This window comes from Bos grunniens, chromosome 19 (genome assembly GCF_055505025.1).
Source record: "Bos grunniens cultivar Pamir isolate PY7600 chromosome 19, Bosgru_T2T1.0, whole genome shotgun sequence".
Lineage (NCBI taxonomy): Eukaryota > Metazoa > Chordata > Mammalia > Artiodactyla > Bovidae > Bos > Bos grunniens.
Window position 1 is genome coordinate 54,063,258 of NC_141183.1, and position 21,701 is coordinate 54,084,958.

The 21,701-nt window shown below is 38.1% G+C and overlaps 1 protein-coding gene across 3 annotated transcripts in view; it reads left to right on the plus strand.

Moving 5' to 3' along the window:
- Nucleotides 1-21,701, plus strand: part of HSF5 (heat shock transcription factor 5) — a 53,278-nt gene that overhangs the window by 21,408 nt on the left and 10,169 nt on the right. Inside the window, exons 3-6 of one of the 3 annotated variants that reach the window (XM_086360744.1) lie at nucleotides 434-955; nucleotides 2,786-2,963; nucleotides 14,123-14,251; nucleotides 21,099-21,179. In XM_086360744.1, coding sequence (XP_086216870.1) covers nucleotides 434-955; nucleotides 2,786-2,963; nucleotides 14,123-14,250 — 828 coding nt within the window. In that variant the 3' untranslated portion in view covers nucleotide 14,251; nucleotides 21,099-21,179. Of the gene's footprint in view, nucleotides 1-433; nucleotides 956-2,785; nucleotides 2,964-14,122; nucleotides 14,252-21,098; nucleotides 21,180-21,701 lie in introns of those variants that run through there. The other 2 variants (XM_086360743.1, XM_086360746.1) reach the window with 2 other exon arrangements.

The following is a 21,701-nucleotide window of genomic DNA, read 5'->3' on the forward strand; positions in this document are numbered from 1 at the left end:
CCCTGAATCTATTGAAGCATTGGCGGACTTGTGAGCAGCCTGTGTTTATTTCCTTACTACATTCCTAAAACAGTGTATGTTTTTGTCTGTTAACGTTTCCGAAAGACTTTGATACATAGACATTTTATCAGCAAATAGGTATTTGGATACTGTAGCTTTTTTTCGATTTTGTATACTTTAACCCTGAGAAGTTTTGGTCCATTCCAATATTAAAACTTAGCATAGTGGTTGACGTATAGTAGCGCGTGTGCTAATGCTAACAATAGAGTTAAAGGTACCATTGCCAAAAACTTGACTGGCATTCAAGTTTTCTTAGTGAACTTTAAGATTAATTTGTTTATGTTTAGCATTCATCAGTGTAAATGTTTTTGCTTTCCTCCTTAATCTCATATTTGATTTTCTATCCAAAGAATCCTATTTTCTCTTTTCCCAGAATCCTCCAATGCAGTCTTCCTATCCAGTTGAATTTCTGCCTTCTAATTGGCCTTGCAGTGCTACTGATGAAAATAAAAAGACAGAAGTAAACCTAGAGGCTGTTTTTCAGATAGTAGATGAGTTGCATTCCTCCCCTAAATTGGAGATGGTCAAGGTGGAGCCTGTTGAGAATCAGTGCTCAACATCCCAGTCTAATAGAAGCCAACATATCCTAGCTAATTCAAACAACAGCAATCCATCTTCCACAAGTCAGGCTAGCCAGCTGGAGCCACTTACTCCTGTAGGCTCAGATATTACGTCTTTTGTGGTCGGAACAGAACAGGCAATTACCAGCTCTCTACCACAGTCACCTGAGTACATCTATACCATCCACCCAGCTCAGCCTGTTGAAAATACTACAATGCAAGAGTCTGCAATCAACCAGCAAGCTCACATCAAACTGAAGGAGCAGCTAAGTCATAATCCATCTGCATCTTCAGTAGTATTTGTTCAGGAAGGGCTACCATTCAGCACACACCAGGTAAGAGGCAAAGAAAAATTCCTAGTAATGTTCAGAGGTACCTGGTGCTTCTTGCTAAGGACTGTTGTAGTGGGGACCCTGTCCCAGTTTTATCTGGGTTTAATACGAGTTCATTATGCTTTCCAGAAGGATCATGTCCCAGTGGTTCTGCACAAAGCATTTCAGAAAGAAGTAACCTTAACTGTCAGGCTTGCTCTCACTATGTTATGGTTTGAATGAGCGTGTGGTATAAGACTTATCAATATTTTCATGTTAAAAACATCCTTTGAGTTTCGCTTCCAAATTTAATTTGAATGGACTAGGTGTGCCTGCCTGATTAAATTCCACTTCTCAGATGGATGGTTTATCTCATAGATAACATCAGGACTTTCCTGGCCATTTGTAGCATGGAGGTAAGGAGATGGTTGGAAGTATTTTCATACTTTGTTACAACATTATTGAATTCTAATTTGATTTGAGAGCATACTGTGTGTGAATTTCCTTGCTAATACTCTCATTCCTAAAGCGTAATTCTGACTCTGGTTTGAGAGATATATTCTGAAGGTAGAGACTAGTCCTTGATCACTGCTAGCTTATGACCAGAAAATGAATAAACTCGCATTCTAAAAAATAAAAGTATATCCAAATTAAAATCACTTTTGTGATTTTTTTTTCTCAATCCTAGTCTGATATATATATGTTTTTCATTTTGGATTTTTTTCTTTAATGGAGTTGAAAATGTCTTCATTTTTAGAGGTTCACAAGATAATTTTTTGGCAGTTGTGTGTGTATCTTGGTCACACCATGTGGCTCATGGGGTTTTAGTTCCCTAACCAGGGATTGAACCTGGGCCCTCAGGAGTGCGAGCATGGAGTCCTAACCTCTGGACAGTGAGTGAAGTCACCTGGGCAGTTTTTTTTTAATGCATTCTTTTCTGGCTAACTTAAGGGTCAAATGTCTTAAGGTTTCTATCACCTCATTGTCCTTTTTGAGCCCAAACATTGAGACCCAGAGTACTATGTATTAAAATAATATTATACATTCAGTATACCAAAGATAGGCCCTTTGTGTTTCAAATATGCCTGTGAAAAGACCGTGAAATGTGTCTTTATTCCTTCATGGTCACATCCAAAATAGATTTCATATTTTAAAATTGCATTCACACAGTTTCTTTAAAAAAAATTTGGATATCACAGCTTTTGAAAGCTGTATTTTGAACTTCTAGCCCTACTTCATTATATAGTTTTAGTTTAAAATAAATTCATTAATAAATAGAATATTTCAGAAATTGGTCAACTTGACAAAGGGATTAGGTATTCTGAAGAAAACATAGGAACTCCAAGAAAGAAATCTATGTATCATAAGCAAGACAGATCTAGATTTTGAATTTTGAAAGCTTTATTAAGACAAAACAAAATTAGTAGAATAAAGTATTCACAGCCCCTCTGACATCATCCAACAGGATCATACCTAGGGCCATTCCAGTATCACCAAGAGAGGAAATCTGATGGAAGAGATGTTAGAATGGGAAAAGATAGTGATATTAACTAGTTATAAATTGTGTGTGTGAATTTTATTAAAAAAATGAAACTTCATGGTGAATCTTCCTCTGGTCATAAGTAAATATTTTAGCTCCATTGGCATTTCAGTGGTTTCTGTATGGGGAAATATATGTCTTACTACCAAAGATTCAGATTAGCTTAGCAAAATTAGATAGTATCATTCATAAAGATTAAAAAGATCATGTTTGTTGGATCATTATTCTATAATACAACTCCTCTGATAAAGTGTCTTAACTTTTAGTAGCTGTTTGGGGAAAATTTGGAATAATGAGTGGTTTTAATATTTTAGATGGATGCCAGTATAAAATGCCAGACCAGTCCACCTGAGAATATCTTGCCTTCAGAACAAATGGGATTCCTTATTTCAGAAATGGGGCCTGCTAGCAAGCCTAGTAAAGACATGAGTTTATCCACTCCAGCCAGATACAGAGAGCGAAGAAGCAACTCACAGCAAGGAAAGTCCCCTGGTAAGGATTGTTGTGCTCTGGAATGCTCACAGTAGAATCATAGTGTGGAATTAATTTCTGAATGCTCTTCATTTATTATTCATAATTATACTTATCACATTGCTGTTTAATATAACTGTAATTTTAACTGTTTTTTCTTAATCATCCCTGTAAAGTACAAATTATATTTCAGTATTGCATGTAAAAATATGAGCTTTTGAAAAGAGAACATAGTAAGTAAAAGCAAAAGAATTTGGATTACTTAACTAGGAGAATGCAAGGATGAAAGACAATTTAATAACTGCTTCAGATGCCAAAGACTGTAATTACAGAAGTACTTGTTCTTTTATTAGCAAAGTATAGTACAAAAGGGCATGTTCTTAAATTGTGGCAAGAAAAAATTAGATGGACATTAAAGATATTACCCTGAGCATATTATAAAGTACGACTCTTTATCAGTGGGATTTTTCTTGTGGTTTGTAGGAGCCCAGAGTTGGTGATTGTTTTAGTACAGTTGGTGTTACTCTTTCTAGAGGTATAGACAGAATCTTTTTTTTTTTTTTAATATAAATTTATTTATTGTAATTGGAGGTCAGAATCTTTTTTAAGAAAATAGTGACATCTAATAAAACATGTTTCTTACATGATCCAAAACCAAGTCATCAAATTCTTTAGTAGACAATGTGAATATTATTAAATTATATGCACGTCAGAGGTGTGCAATTCAGTGAATTAAGCAATCCGGTCAAACAGTCATTTTAACCTATAAAAATCGGAAGAATCTTGGGAACTTCTGGAGAATTTTCCCCAAAAGTAAGCTAATAGTAATATGATCGAGGTATTGTTTAGACTCACAGGGTTCTTTCTGCAAAGTGCCATTTAGACCATGTCTCCCTGTTCATACTCTATGCTGAATGCAGGGTAGGCAAGGTGTGAGCTAAGAGGTTGGAAGAAAACTGAAGTTGTAGGAACTGCAGCTATTTCTTCTCTCCTGGCTGGTACAGCAGCCATAGCAGCAGACATAACATAACCTCCCTCAAGGGCTTTCCAGGTGGAACTTACATATGCTTACAGAACAAAAGTAGTCCATGGCCAAGCAAGTACCTCATGATACACATGCTCGGTGCTATCCAACTCTTTGCGACCCCATGGACTGTACAGTCCATGGAATTCTCCAGGCCAGAATACTGGAGTGGATAGCCTTTCCCTTCTCCAGGGGATCTTCTCAACCCAGGGACTGAACCCAGGTCTCCCGCATTGCAGGCTGAGCCACAAGAGAAGCCCCATAAATGATCTCAGTTGTTACATAATCATTATTCATGAAACGTGGGGTGAGAGAGAGCGTGAGGAGAGAGAGCCTGACCACCACCATCTTGGCTTATTTGCTCTTTCCCTACTGACCAAAAACTATCTGGACCACTCGTCTTATTTGGTAAACTTAACTTGTACAGTTGCTTTTAGTTGAGTATATGATCCAATCTGTAATCAGAGATTAAGATTTCTTACCACTGAAGATGTTCAAAACAATGGCATGGACTTTAAAGGCAATTTCGAAAAGGACAGTAGTGAATATTCACTGCATGCTCATTTTTATGCCATACTACAAACTTGATGAAAGTGGTATTGTCATCTACTTAAAGATCAGAACACTTAAGCTTGAAGAGGATAGGGAACTTGTTCAAGATCACATTAATTTAGCTAATATTCTGCTCACAGTCCTTCTGTTGACTGTGTCCTTTGATGCACAGAAGTTTGTAAGTTTGATATTCTCCCATGTGTCTAATTTTGCTTTTGTTGCCTGTGTTTTTGGTATCGTATCCAAGAAACCATTGCCAAGCCCAGTATGATACAGTTTTTCCACTGTGTTTTCTTTCAGATGTTTTATAGTTTTAGGTCTCATATTTAGGTCTTTAATCCATTTTGAGTTAATATTTGTAGATGATGTAAGATAAGGTTCCACCTTGGTTCTCTTGCATATGGACATCCAGTTTTCCCAGCACATTTGTTGCAGAGACCTTTCCCCATTGAGTGTTTTTGGCATCCTTGTTCAAGGTGATTGACCATATGTATGAGGATTTATCTCAGGCCTCTATTCCAGTCCATTGGTCTGTTTTTCTGTGTTTATGCCAGTACCATATGATCTCTGTTTAACTATTCAGTTCTGCTGTTGTAGCACTAAAGCAGTCATGAATAATACATAAGTGAATGGTTGTGGCTATATTTCAGTAAAACTTTGTTTACAAAAAACAGATGCTGGGCCCAGTTTGACCTAGAGGTTGTAATTTGCCAAGCCCTGAGTTAGACTAACAGCTTATTTCTGAACAACAGCAATGGAAGCCAGAAGGAGTAGAATCATATTTTAAATATACTAAAAGAAATCTGGAGTCCTGGAAATCTCTACCCAGCAAAAAGATTCTTCAATGATGAAGGCAAAAATGAAGACATTTTCAGATAAACACAAAATCAAGAGCATGCACCACAGCAGATAAACATTAAAGAAAGTTCTGCAGGGTGTTCTTCAGTAAGAAGAAAACAAGGAGACATATTGTAGTTTCCAGGATAATCACCAACATAATAGAAACAATCCAAAAAAAAAAAAAAAAAAAGGCAGGAAAGGAGGAAGAAAGAAATGAAAAATAAGGAAAAGAGAAAACAAATAATAAAGTGGTTGACCCAAATTCAACCAATACAACTATTATATACATAAATGGTCTTTGATGTCAAAGGCAGAGATTGCTAGAGTAGATTAAAGGGGAAACTTCTACTGTAGGCTGACTACAGGAGACATGTATTGAAAGTAAGTGGATAGAAAAAGAACATGCAAACAGAAAGTATGAGGTGGCTGGTATGATTATTCTTAAATATCAGATAAAACAGACCTTAAGACCTAGAGTGTTCAAAAGAGGGCCACTTCATAATGATGAACAGTTTATCAGGGAGGTAGGACAAAGAATGTTCAAACTACCACATACTTGTGCTCATTTCACATGCGAGCAAGGTAATGCTCCAAATCCTTCAAGCCAAGGGCCACTTCATAATGATGAACAGTTTATCAGGGAAGTAGGACAAAGAATGTTCAAACTACCACATACTTGCGTTCATTTGACATGCTACCAAGGTAATGCTCCAAATCCTTCAAGCCAAGGCTTCAACAGTACATGAACCAAGAACTTCCAGATGTTCAAGCTGGATTTAGAAAAGGCAGAGGAACCAGAGATCAAATTGCCAACATCGGCTGGATCGTAGAAAATGTAAGGGAATTCCAGAAAAACATCTTCTGCTTCATTGACTATGCTAAAGCCTTCAACTGTGTGGATCACAACCAACTGTGGAAAATACTTAAAGAGATGGGAATATCAGACCACCTTACCTGCCTCCTGAGAAACCTGTATGCAGGTCAAGAAGCAGTAGTTAGAACTGGACTTGGAACAATGGATTGGTTCCAAATTGGAAAAGGAGTAAATCAAGGCTGTATATTGTCACCCTGCGTTTTTAACTTACATGCAGATTGCATCATGTGAAATGCCACCGTGGATGCATCCCAAGCTATAATTACGATTGCTGGGAGAAATATCAGTAACCTTAGATATGCAGATGATTCCTAATAGCAGAAAGTGAAGAGGAAATAAAGAGCCTCTTGATGAAGGTGAAAGAGGAGAGTGAAGAAGCTGGCTTAAATCTCAACATTCAAAAAACTAAGATCATGGCATCTGGTCCCATCACTTCATGTCAAATAGATGGGGAAAAAATGGAAACAGTGACAGACTTTTCTTGGGCTCCAAAATCACTATGGACAGTGACTGCAGCCATGAAATTAAAAGACACCTGCTCCTTGGAAGAAAAGCTGTGACAAACTAGATAGTATATTAAAAAGCAGAGGCATCACTTTGCCGGCAAATGTCCATATTGTCAGAACTATAGTTTTTCCAGTAGTCATATACAGATGTGAGCGTTGGACTATAAAGAAGGCTGATTGTCGAAGAATTGATATTTTCGAACTGTGGTGCCGGAGAAGACTCTTGAGAGTCCCTTGGACTGCAAGGAGATCAAACCAGTTGATCCTAAAGGAAATGAACCTTGAATATTCCCTGGAAGGACTGATGCTCCTTACTCCTACACTTTGATGCAAAGAGCCAACTCAGTGGAAAAGACCCTGCTGCTGGGAAAGATTGAGGGCATGAGGACAAGGGGATGACAGAGGATGAGATGGTTGGATGGCATCATCGACTCAATGGACATGGGTTTGAACAGACTCTGGGAGATAGTGAAGGACAGAGAAGCCTGGTGTGCTGCAGTCCATGGGGTCACAAAGAGTCGGATTTGACTAAGTGACTGAAAAACAGCAACACACCAATTATAAATGTGTTTTGTGTAATAATGGAGCTTCAAAATACATGAAACAAAATAACAAAATTTAAAGAGAGAAACAGACAATTCCTCAATGTACTAGGATATTTTAATACTTTTATATGAACAGTTGATAGAATAACCAGACAAAATATCAGTTAAAGACAAAGAAGATATGAACAAGGTAACCACCTTGATCTAATTGGCATGTTTGGACACTGAGCGTCCAGTGCTTGCAGAGTATATACATTGTTCTCAAGTGCATACGGTACATTTACCAGATAGGTCATTCACTGGGCCGTAAGACAAGTCTCAATACATTGAAAAGAATTGAAGTCATACAAAGTGTATTTTCTGAATATAACAGATTAAATTAGAAATTAATAACAAATTAGGAAAAGATCAAATATCTGGAAATAAAGTAGCATACTTCTAAATAATTTGTGAGTCAAAGACAAAATCACAAGAAAAATTAGAAAATATTTTTAATTGAGTGACAATCAAAATACAATATCTGAGTTTGTGGGATGCAGCTAAAGCAGTGTTAGAATGAAACATACAGCTTTAAAGGCTAATAGAAAATAAGTAAGACCTAAAATCAATGACCTGAGGTTTTACCATATGAAACTAGAAAAAGAAGAGGAAAATAAACCCAAAGTAAATGTTAAAAATAAAAGCAGAGGGAATTCCCTGGTGGTCCAGTGGTTAGTACTCAGAACTTTGGACTTTCCAAAGGACACTCCAAGGGTGTGGATTCTATCCCTAGTCCAGGATCCCTAGAACTAAGATCCCACAAGCCACACAACACAGCCAAAAATAAATAAATTAAAAGTAGAAGTCAGTGATATAGAAGACAGACAATTGAGAAGACTAACAAATGTAAAACTAGCTCTTTGAAAAGATCGAAAATTTTGACAAACTCTTAGCTAGACTGATCCCCTGAGATTACAAACAGAACACAAATCATAACTATTAAGAATGAAAAAGAGACTAATACCTCAGAATCTATGAATGGTAAAATGATAATAAGAGAATACCACGGACAGCCTTATGTCAATGAACACAGCTACATAAATGGAATAGACACGTTTCTTAAAAAATACAGCTTGACAGAATTCACACAAGAAGACCCAATGAATAGCCCTACATCTTTCTTTTAAAGAAGTTGGTTATCAAATATTTTCCTCACAAGAAGAAAGGAAATTACAGGCTAATAATCTGCATGAATATATGTGCAAAAATAATTAACAAAATATTATTAGTAAATTGACTCCAACAATGTGTAAAAATAATGATGGACAAACCAAATAGAATTTGTCTCAAGAATGCAAGACTTGATTGTATTTCAAATGTTAAATGATGTTATTCATCATATTAACAGAATAAAGGAGAAAAACTATGACAGTTTCAGTAGATGCAAGGAACACATTTGACAGACTTCAGCACACTTTAGTAATAAAAATCTCTCAACAACATAGGGATAGTGGAAACTTTTTCAAACTGATAGAGAAACATCTATAAAATCTGTATAGAAAGGATCATGATCAATAGTGAAAGACTAAGCTGTTTACCCCTGAGATTGGGAACAAGGCAAGGATGCCCACTTTTATGACTTGTATTCAATATTGTACCCGTGGACCTAGCCATTGCAATAGGCAATAAAAAGAAGTAAAAGATGTATAGATGGGAAAGCGAGAAGTGAAACCGTATTTGCAGATGATATGGTTACTTATGTTAAAAATCTGAGGAATGTAGCAAAACTACTAGAACAAATAAATGAATTAGCAAGGTTATGTCTTGCTTAGCAGGCCATATAGTTAATATGCAGACACAATTCCTTCTTTATAAATTAGCACACAACTGGAAAATGAAATTTAAAAAAATCAAACAGTTACAATAGGACCAAAATCAATAGATACCTAGGTATATACTGAACAAAAGATGTTTAAGACCTCGACACTGAAAGCTACAAATTTTGCTGAAAGGAATTAATAAAAATTAATTAAAGAAATAGAAAGATGTGCCATGTTCATGAATTTAAGAACAGCCAGTATTGTTAAAGTGACAGTTCTCCCCAAATTGATCTGTAAACTCAATGCAATCCTAATCAGAATTCTAGTAGACATTTTTTCTTTAATGACAAGCTGATTCTAAAATTTAAAAGAAAATTCTAAGGACACAGATTAACCAAAGCAAGTTTTAAAAATAAAAAGTTGGAGGAGGCTTTACCAGACTTACCATCCTGAATCATTAGGATGATCAAAAAAGCAAGAGAGTTCCAGAAAAACATCTACTTCTGCTTTATTGACTACGCCAAAGCCTTTGACTGTGTGGATCACATCAAACTGTGGAAAATTCTTAAAAGAGATGGGAATACCAGCCCACCTTACCTGCCTCATGAGAAATCTGTATGCAGGTCAAGAAGCAACAGTTAGAACCGGACACAGAACAACAGACAGGTTCCAGATAGTACATCTAGGCTGTATATTGTCACCCTGATTATTTAACTTATATGCAGAGTACGTCATGCGAGATGCCTGGCTGGATGAAAGCACAAGCTGGAATCAAGATTGCTGGAAGAAATAACAATAACCTCAGATACGCAAATGACAGCACATTTATGGCAGAAAGAGAAGAAGAACTAAAGAGCCTCTTGATGAAAGTGAAAGAGGAGAGTGAAAACATGGACTTAAAACTTAACGTTCAGAAAACTAAGATCATGGCATCTGGTCCCATCATTTCATGGCAAGTAGATGGGGAAACAGCGAGAGACTTTATTCTTTTGGGCTTCAAAATCACTGCAGGTTTTGACTGCAGCCATGAAATTAAAAGACGCTTACTCCTTGGAAGAAAAGCTATGGCCAACCTAGACAGCATGTTAAAAAGCAGAGACATTACTTTGCCGACAAAGGTCCATCTAGTCAAAGCTATGGTTTTTCCAGTAGTCATGTATGGATGTGAGAGTTGGACTATAAAGCTGAGTGCCAAAGAATTGATGCTTTTGAACTGTGGTGTTGGAGAAGACTCTTGAGAGACCCTTGGACTGCAAGGAGGTCCAACCAGTCCATCCTAAGGAGATCAGTCCTGGGTATTCATTGGAAGGACTGATGTTGAAGCTGAAACTCCAATACTTTGGCCACCTGATGTGAAGAACTGACTCATTAGAAAAGACCCTGATGCTGGGAAGGATTGAAGGCAGGAGGACAAGGGGACAATAGAGGATGAGACGGTTGGATGACATCTCTGACTCAATAGACATGAGTTTGAGCAAGCTCTGGGAGTTGGGGATGGACGGGGAAACCTGGTGTGTTGCAGTCCATGGGGTTGCAAAGAGTCAGACACAACTGAGTGATTGAACTGAACTGAACTGAGGACTTGCCATAAAGCAATAATAATCAAAATAGTTTGGTATTGGTGAAAAGGGAGGCAATCAGATGAATGAAACAAAATAGGAAGTCCAGAAATAGATCCACACCTGTGTGGTCAATTGAGTTTCAACAAAGGTGCTAAGGCAGTGCAATGGGGAAAGGAAAGTGTTTCCAACAAAATTAACGTTGACGCATACCTCACACCTCACACAAAAATTAACTAACTTAAAAAAAAAAGAATAAAGAAACATGCTTTACAGACCTAAATTTAAAACCTACAGCTTTAAAACATCTTGGGAAAAAAGAAAGACAAACTTTGCTCCTTTGGGCAAAAATTTCTTAGGACACAAAATATATGATCAATAAAGAAAAAATTGGTAAATTGGATTTCATCAAAATTTAAAACTTTTGCTCTTTGAAAGATATCTTTCAGAAAATGAAAAGGCAGGCCAAAAACTAGCAGAAAATATTGACAACACATATATCAAAACAAAGATAGTATCTCGAATGTGAAAAGAACTCTTAAGGTGAGGCGACAACAGGAGGAGACATTTTTCAAAACAAGATATACAGATGACCAGTAAGCACATGAATAGATGTTTAATCATCAGGGAAGTCAGATTAAAACTACAATGAGAGAGACTTCCTTGGTGTCTAATGACTAAGACTCCAAGCTCCTACTGTGGGGGGCCCAGGTTTGATCCCTGGTCAAGGAACTAGATCTCATATACCACAACTAAGAGTTTGAATGCCACACGTAAAGATCCAGCATGCCGCAGTGAAAACTGAAGATCCATTTTGCAGCAACTAAGACCAGGTGCAGTCAAATATTACAACCCAGGGATCCCCTGGAGAAGGGAATGGCAACCCACTGCACTATTCTTGCCTGGAGAATTCCATGGACAGAGGAGCCTGGCGGACTACAGTCCATAGAGTTGCAGAGTCAGACAGGACTGAGCAACTAAGCGCACATACACAGAGAGCCCTAGAAACTACTGCAGATGTCCATTAAAAAGTGAACAGATAGATTATAGTATATCCATGCTATCGAGTACTTTTCAGCAATCAAAAGGAACACATTATTGATACACACAAATCATTATGTTGCAGTGGTGCTGGGGAATATGCATGTCTTTGAAGCAATCCAGTTTTTGTTGCCTGCTTCTGCTAGAGTGGACCTAAAGGGTCTGAGGATTACTTCAGAGGCTGAACAATCACACATTTTAACAGGCCAGGCTTTTTATACCTCTGGCATTTTAATTCTTTCGAAAGAACTTGGAAGACTTTTGTTTCTCTTTGGTCGTTCCAAGTGTGTGTTAGACTTCTCATCTAGGTAGTTTTTAAGCCTGAAAAGTCTGGTATTTGATTTACTGTTTGCACTTTGCCCATCCTCTTCCCTCAACCTAATGGCACTTTATATTGAGATATCTGAAAAGATGGGTTTGATTGGAAAGATAACACTTTTTTTTTAAGATAAGACTCTTAATCTGATTTTCGTCATAGTCAGAAGTACTTGAGAAAAGCTTAGAGGTACCTCTTACTACTGTTTCAAGTTGGGATATTACAGCAAACCTCACATTACTGAACGCTAGTCAGTTGGTGACCAACCACAGGCAGAGGAATATTTTCTTGCGTCTCTACTTGCATGCCAGCTACCTCTAGCTAGAGTTTATCTTTTTGGGCTTTGCTGAATGTGTCAGGAAACAGCCAACACATTGTGAATGTTTTCAGCCTTTCCCCTTCTGGTTACATACCCATTGGCATGTGGTCTGCTTTCCAGGGTGTCACAGGCAGTGATTTTACCAAATGTTTTGATGTGGATTACAGAGATCACCAACATTCTAGCCCACTGTGTCTCAACCACCTGCCGTCTGACTGCTGAGCTAGAATCACATATTTTTATTTGAATTACAAGCAGCACCTCACTGTAGATTCCAAATTCCATATTAGTCCACGTATGAATTAGGCTACTGTAAAAAGCAAAACACCAGTGTCTTAAACAATTTAGAAGTTGATTTTCTTGCTCATGTTACAGTCTGAGAGTAAGCTGTCCAGAGGTGATATGGCAGCTTCCCTTCCCTGCTGGCCCTCAGGTGTTACACGGTTAAAGACGGCTCATCACTTTGCCCTCATCAGCCAGCAGATTGCTATAAACATCCCTTTCTTTTATGAGCATAATCATGGCTACACCACATCAGTTTGACTAGAACTTGGTCACCTGGTTGAACAGGCTGCAAGGGAGCTTGGAAATATGATCTTTAGCTGGGGGTTATTTGCCTTTTTAAAAGAAGAATAAATATTAGGAGACAACCAGAAGTCTCTGTTTTATGGACTTTGAGAAAATATTTACAACACGAAATATAGAACATTGTATTCATAATACATAAAAGCTTCTACAACTAGAAGAATGCAATCCAATAAAAAGAAATAAAGTTATATTAATGTGTAATTCAGTTGAAGAGATACAATTGACCAGTAAGTGTATAGAAGGATGTTGAACCAATTCAGCAAAATCAGTAATGAGAGAAATGCAAGTACTAAATCAACCAAAAACATTTATTTTTCAATCTGATTGACAAAACTTGAACTATTGATAATATCCAGGTTTGACAAAGATGTAGGATACACTGTTTGATAATTGGAATGTAAATTTGTAGAGCCTTTTGGAGGGCAGTTTGGCATGGTCTGTAAATAACTAAAGTCCTCATATGCTTTGACTTAGAAACTCTACTCCTAGGAATCTTTCTTATAAAGTTCAGTATAGTGTGTTATTTATAGTAACAAACATTTGGAAAAAAGCATAAATGCCTGACAATGGAGAACTAGACAAACTGTGATAAATTCATGTAATGAAATACTATGTAATCATTTAACAAAATAAAGTAGGTTGATATGTTTTTACTTGGAAAGATAGTGTTCACAGTATGTTAAGTGAATGAAGCAAGTTACAGTACAACGTGTCTAGTACAACTTGCTTTCTAGAAAGGGAAAAAGAAAAATACATACTCTAAAATTATATTAAAAAGTCTGAAATGAATAAAACTGATACATGTAACAGTGGTTACCTCTGAGGAAGTAAAATTGGAGGTGTAGAAAGGTTTTTTTTACTTTTTAATTTGTGTATGAGTATACATAATGGTGGGATTATGGGAAAATCTATCTTTTTGTATTTTTCTAGTTTTTTAAAATTGAAAAAAATTTAATATAGTTTAAATACTGTAAAGAGTTTCTTTATACTTTATAGTATGAATTTAAAAAGCCTCAAAATGATAGAAGAGATCAATTTAAAAAGTGTTTTGAAAAAAATTTTTATATGCCAAATATTAATGTGACTTTTGAGATTTAGATATGATTGACTCAAGCTAACCTTATCCCACACCAAAAATTCTTTTTCAGGATTTCTGAGAACTTCCAGGGCTTACAATGGCTTTTAGTTTTGAGTTTCTGCTTTTGTTTAATTCTCAGTTCATCAGTTTCTCACCGCTTGCTCCTTGCCGGACCACGTGTGGAGTCAGCCCCCTAGCTTTGATTGCCCCCTCCACCCGCCACCCCGCCCACCACTGCTCTGCCCGCAACCCCCAGCAGTTACGTAAGGTATTCATATGTGTTGCACACTGTTCTGATTTGATGGAGTAGAAAGGGTTTGCATTTAAAATATTGCAAATAATTTTAAATGGAACGTTAACTATTCTTTTTAAAAGACCTTCAGTTACTTTACCAGTCTTTCATCTTTGCTTGTTACTAGTCGATGTGGACTCCTGCCATATTATCCTCTTTCCTTGTACTGGGACCATAGCTTCTCTTCTCTGATGTCCTTTTTTTTTTTTTTTCTGTTCTATCAGTTCAGTTCAGTTCAGTCGCTCAGTTGTGTCCAACTCTTTGCGACCGCATGAATTGCAGCATGCCAGGCCTCCCTATCCATCACCAACTCCCAGAGTTCGCTCAAATTCACGTCCATTGAGTCGGTGATGCCATCCAGACATCTCATCCTCTGTCGTCCCTTCTCCTTCTGCTCACAATCCCTCCCAGCATCAGAGTCTTTTCCAATGAGTCAACTCTTCACATGAGGTGGCCAAAGTATTTGAGTTTCAGCTTCAGCATCAGTCCTTCCAAAGAACACCCAGGACTGATCTCCTTTTGAATGGACTGGCTGGATCTCCTTGCAGTCCAAGGGACTCTCAAGAGTCTTCTCCAACACCACAGTTCAGAAGCATCAATTCTTCGGTGCTCAGCTTTCTTTACAGTCCAACTCTCACATCCGTACATGACCACAGGAAAAACCATAGCCTTGACTAGACGGACCTTTGTTGGCAAAGTAATGTCTCTGCTTTTGAATATGCTATCTAGGTTGGTCATAACTTTCCTTCCAAGGAGTAAGTGTCTTTTAATTTCATGGCTGCAATCACCATCTGCAGTGATTTTGGAGCCCCCAAAAATAAAGTCTGACATTGTTTCCACTGTTTCCCCACCTATTTCCCATGAAGTGATGAGACCAGATGCCATGATCTTAGTTTTCTGAATGTTGAGCTTTAAGCCAACTTTTTCACTCTCCTCTTTAACTTTCATCAAGAGGCTTTTGAGTTCCTCTTCACTTTCTGCCATAAGGATGGTGTCATCTGCATATCTGAGGTTATTGATACTTCTCCCGGCAATCTTGATTCCAGCTTGTGCTTCTTCCAGCCCAGCGTTTCTCATGATGTACGCTGCATATAAGTTAAATAAGCAGGGTGACAATATACAGCCTTGACGTACTCCTTTTCCTATTTGGAACCAGTCTGTTGTTCCATGTCCAGTTCTAACTGTTGCTTCCTGACAGGTGGTCTGGTATTCCCATCTCTTGAAGAATTTTCCACAGTTTATTGTGATCCACACAGTCAAAGGCTTTGGCATAGTCAATAAAGCAGAAATAGATGTTTTTCTGGAACTCTCTTGCTTTTTCGATGATCCAGCGGATGTTGGCAATTTGATCTCTGGTTCCTCTGCCTTTTCTAAAACCAGCTTGAACATCTGAAAGTTCACGGTTCACGTATTGGTGAAGCCTGGCTTGGATAATTTTGAGCATTACTTTACTAGCGTGTGAGATGAGTAGGCCCTTAATTCTGTGTCATAGGCAGAGAAGGTTAGGTGTCCGTTTCCTAATGAGGCCTCGAGACCTCATCTTGCCCAGCGAAAACAGGATATATTGTCAAGATATATTCTTCAACAGACAGTTACCTCCCCAGGAGGGACTCTGGTACCTGCTGTTAAAATAATAATTTCCTCTCTTTCCCTCCATAATATGGTTGTAACTGATAAGGTAGTTAGCATATTATTTGTTTTAACTCTTATGTCCTCACCCCCTCACCCCACCCCCCACCCCACCCCAACCCTGCCTCCATTCCTCAGTAAAGCCTAATTCTTTGGTCAGTGGTGTTGATAGGTGAGTGTTAATTGAACTTGGCTTCCTGCCGTGAAACAGAGGAGTTGTGAAATGTTGATATTATTATGACATCTAATGACACTTTCATGTTATTAGGGGCAGGGAGCAAATGACATGCTTCAACTAGAACATCCATGATAAAACGTTGGCTTTTAGAAAAAATATTTATTTTTAAAAATGTATTTATTGGCTGTTGGGTCTTAGTTGCTACCTACAGGACCCTCAGTCTTCATTGTGTCACGTGGGATCTTTAGTTGCAGCACATGGGACCTAGTTCCCTGACCAGGGATAACCCCAGGCCCCCTGCATTGGTAACATGGAGTCTTAGCCACTGGACCACCAGGGAAGTTCCCAGGAATTAGCTTTCGTAATGCAAATATAAGGAGAAATAGTTGCAAATTATTCTTCCTTGATAGAACTTAGTCTAACAAACAGTTGGGCTATAAGAACATTGGTACATATAAGGTCCTATGGCATTAAAAGATTTTAACCACATTCAGTGTAAGATTTACATATTGTTAGAGGCTGTACAATACAGTCAACAGGAAGAAAGCTTCTGGTATTAGAAAAAACTAAATTAAAATCCGGACTGTTTACTGAGCCTCAGTTTCATCTGTAAAATGAGGATAATAAGAAGACATATGTTTATATAAAACATATAACTGGCTTAGTATGGTGCCTGATATATAGAAAATACATGGTAGCAATAGAATTTTAGCAAAATTGTTATTTTCATAATAGTTATTACTTTGATGTTTATTACTGTCAAATATTTTTCAAAATGAATGGTCTCATTTTAAATTCATGAGAGCTCTTAGTGTTCTTGGCAGCCCTGTAATATTTCCCTAGTCAGTACACTCCCCATTTTCCAAAGCCACTGTATCATATCATCTCTGCTCCAACTTCCAACACAACTCCTCTCTTTTCATTCTCAGCTTTGACCTTGTTTCTTGTTTTACTGAGAAAATAGAAGCAGCTAGAAGAGAACTTTCATATCTCTCCACCAACAAATGTGTCAGTCTACCACTGTGTAACTCTACACTTTGCCTTTCTTCCTTTTATAATGGGAAAAGGCCAGTCCTTCCATTCGTGTGCAACATCCCCTTCTGTGTCTCACAGACTTAGCCCTGAACAGTTATCCTCCCCTTACTCTTCAATAATCACGTTTTACCTTTTATATTAGATAATTCCCATTAGCATACACCATGCCATCACACAGGTTCTGTGTTAAAAGTAATTCCTCTCACTTTCCCTTCATTCATATTTTCATCTAGCTACTACATTTTTTCCTCTACCCCCTAGAGAAAAGCTCCTTGAAAGCATATCCTTATCTCAACCAGATTTTCTAATCGGGTTTTCATTCCTGCTACTCAGCTGAAACTGCTCTTATCAAAGTTTTCTATTACTGCCATGGTGCCAAATCCAGTGGTCTGTTCTCAGTCCCCTGCACCTCGGCAGCATTGAACCGACAACCTCAGCCTTCAGTTGGCTTCTGGAGTATCACCCTTTCCTGGATTTTCTTCAGCTTCACTGGCCACTCTGTAGTTTATTTTACTGAATCTTCTTTGTCTGCCCTCACTTCTAAATATTGATGAATCCCAGAGCTCAATTCTTGGACCTCTTTTCTTCTCTCTCTAGTCAGTTCCTAGGTTATATCAACAAGTCTCATTGCTTTTATCGTCTTCATAGTGCTGACTCCTAAATTTATATCTTAAGTCTCAATCTTCTCTGAACTCCAAATGTGCCTACCTTTTTTTCCCATGCTACCTCTTCATTTGTATGTCCAGTAGTGTCCCAAATACATTGTAACTCCTTTCCCCAGTTTTACTTATTTCAGGAAATAGTATTTCTAGCTACCTCTAGTCAACCAAAAGTCTTGAAGTCTTCCTTGACTCTCTTTGTTCACATCCCATGCATCAGCAAATTCTATCAGCTCTATCTCAGTGCAGATCCAGAATCTGACCACTTACCACCTTTACATGCTGTCACCATGGTCCAAGCCGCCGCATCTCTTGCCTAATCTTTCTTCTTCCACTGTGTGCTCGTACAGTTTTTGTTTTTGTTTTCTCCACACAGCAATCAGAGTGATCCTCTTAAAATTATTTCCCTGCTTCAATTTTTCCAGTGGTTTTCTTTCACATTTAGAGGAAAATGTAAAAATTCATACTATGATTTTGGCAACTGCTCTGACTTTATCTCCTACCACCTTCTATCTCCCTCATCTGTTCCAGCCACAGCAGCCTCTTCACTATTCTCTGAACACACCAAGCATGGTCCTGCCTTCCTATTTGGTCTTATCCCTCCCCGAAATTTTTCTTTACCCAGGTAGTCACATGGCTTTCTCATTACATTCAGTTCTCTACTCAAATGCCAGCTCATCGTGGGAACCTTCTTGACTATCCTGTCTGTAATAGGTACCCTATTCCCCGTGGCCTGCCCTCCCTCAGTCCCTATTCTTTATTTGTCTTCGTTTGTCTTCTATAGTGCTCATCACTACGTGACATTTTATATTATTTTTCTCTCCCTCTGAAGGTAAGCTCCATGAGGACAAGAATTCTGTTGTGTTCATCTCCAGCCCCTGCAGGATTGCCTGTGGCACTCAGCGTTTATGCACCATTTGATCTTACTCATATGCTTAAAAGATCCTGGGAAAAAATGATCTTTAAAAAAATCGTGGTAAAATACACAAAACAAAGTTCAGCATCTTAACTATTTTTTAAGTGTGTAGTTCAGTGGCCTGCAGTCCATTCATACTGTTCTGTATCATCTCCACCATCCATCTCCAGAACTCTTTTCATTTTGTAAAACCGAAACTCTGATTATTAAACAATTCTTGTTTTTCTTCTCACCTGCCAGCACCTGGAAGACCTATCTTACTTTCTGTCTCTATGAACAGTCTTTAATTAGCCACCAAAAGATAAGTTTTGAACATCTGAGGAGTCAGTCACCCCATAGGTTGCTTTTAATGAGTGCTTTTTAATAACTTCCCTAGGGTCAGTCCAGTGCTAGGGACTCTAGGGATACGGAAGTAGTGTCCTCTGCAGTTCTATTCTGCTGGAACTAAGAACTGCACGTGTCTTACTAAAGGTAAACGTTCTGCATCTCGTTATTGTGCTCTGACAGTGAAAACTGAGATATGTGTGGTTATAAGTTAGTTTTTATAGCCATTTCCTGCTTTCCTCTCCTTTCTGTCCCATCATTTCAAACTGATAGGAAAGTATACATTTTTAGGGGAAATTCACATAACATAAAGTCACCACTTTAAAGTGAAAGGTTCTGTCATTTAGGACATTCACAGTGTCGGTGCACTGTCTGTCTGGATCCAAGACTTGGCATCACTCCAAAAGAAAACCCCGTTCCTTAAGCAGCCGCCCTCTGTTCCCTCCTCTCCGAAGCCCTTGGCAACCACCAGTCTGTGTTCTGTCTCTATGGATTTACCTATTCTGGATATTTTGTATAAACGAAATCATAGGATATATGACCTTTTGTGTCTGTTAGGTTGGGACAAAAGTTATTGCGGTTTTGGACTATGAATTTTAAATCATTATAACTAGGCTCAGACACATCTTTGTTAATCAAAACAGGAGCCATTATAATCAACACATTTTGGCCAATGAAGAATAAAACTGTTTATTCCTGGAGTGTAAAAATCCATGCTTCAGGATTTGACGAACTCTTGGAAAATATTTTCTACCTCCTGCTGATTGTGGAAGCGTTATACCTGCAAATGTTGTTGAGATGGTTGAAGTGGTAGTTGGCTGGCAAGAGGTCAGGTGAATATGGTGGTTGAGGCAAAACTTTGTAGCCCCATTAATTTAACTGGGGAAGTGTTGGTTGTGCAACATGTGGTTGGGCATTGTTGTGGAGAAGAATTGGGCCCTTTCTGTTGACCAGTGCCAGCTGCAGGTGTTGCAATTTTCAGTGCGTCTCATCGATTTGCTGAGCATACTTCTCAGATGTAATGATTTCACTGGGATTCAGGAAGCTGTATGGAGCAGACCAGCAGCAGACCACCAAACAGTGACTCTGACCCTTTTTTTTGGTGCAAGCTTGGCTTTGGGAAGTGCTTTGGAGCTTCTTGGTCCAGACATTGACCTGATCATTGCTGGTTGTTGTATAAAATCCACTTTGCATCACACGTCATAATTCAATTGAAAAATGGTTCACTGTTGTTGGGTAGAATAAGAGAAGACGGCACTTCAAAATGACAGTATTTTTTATTTTTGGTTAGCTTATGAGGCACCTACTTAGTGAACTTTTTCAACCTTCCAATTTGCTTCAAATGCCAGATGACTGTAGAATGGTTGACATCCATTTCTTTGGCAACTTCTCATATAGTTGTAAGAGCATCCGCTTTGATGAAGGCTCTCAGTTGGTCGTTGTCAACTTCCGATGGCCTGTCCACTGTGCTCCTCAGCTTCGAGGCACTCATCTCCTCTGCAGAACTTCTTGAACCACCACTGCACTGTATGTGTGTTAGCAGTTTCTGAGCCAAATGCACTGTTGAGATTGCAAGTTGTCTCTGCTGCTTTACTACCCATTTTGGATTCAAACAAAAAATGCTCAAATTTGCTTTTTGTCTAACATCATTTCTCTAATCTGAAATGAGTATAAAATAAACAGCAAGTAATGTCATAAGCAAAAAAACATAAAGTGAGAAATGTGCATTTAAATGATGTGTAATATAACCACATTTATTTAGGAATGTATCCCAATATCAAAAGGCACAGTTCAGCAGTGCAAAACGACAATTATTTTTTCACCAACCTAATAGTTTATTTTACTTAGCATGATGTTTTCAAGGTTCATCCACAAGGTAATGTGTATCAGATCTTCATTCCTTCTTATGGCTAAACAATATTATTAATACATTATATGTATATATATGACAGTTTTTTATCCATTCATCTCCCCATGGGCATTTGGGCTTTTTCTACTTTTTGCTTATTGTGAATAGTGCTGCTATAAACATTGTGCATATATTTAAATATCTTCTTTCAATCCTTTTGGGAGTATACCTAGGAGTGAAATTGCTGGGTCATATGGTATTTCTGTGATCATATGGAATCAAGATTGCCGGGAGAAATATCAGTAACCTAACCCTTATGGCAGAAAGCGAAGAAGAATCAAAGAGCCTCTTGATGAAGTGAAAGAAGAGAATAAAAAAGCTGGCTTAAAACTCAACATTCAAAAAATGAAGATCATGGCATCTGGTCCTGTCACTTCTTGGCAAATAGATGGGGAAACAATGGAAGCAGTGACAGACTTTATTTTCTTGGGCTCCAAAATCACTGCAGATGGTGATTGCAGCCATGAAATTAAAAGATGCTTGCTCCTTGGAAGAAAAGCTATGACCAACCTAGACAGCATATTAAAAAGCAGAGACCTTACTTTGCCAACAAAGGTCCATCTAGTCAAAGCTATGGTTTTTCCAGTAGTCGTGTATGGATGTGAGAATTGGACCATAAAGAAAGCTGAGTGCCAAAAAATTGATGCTTTTGAACTGTGGTGTTGGAGAAGACTCTTGAGAGTCCCTTGGACTGCAAGGAGATCAAACCAGTCAATCCTACAGGAAATCAATCCTGAATATACATTGGAAGGACTGATGCTGAAACTGAAACTCTA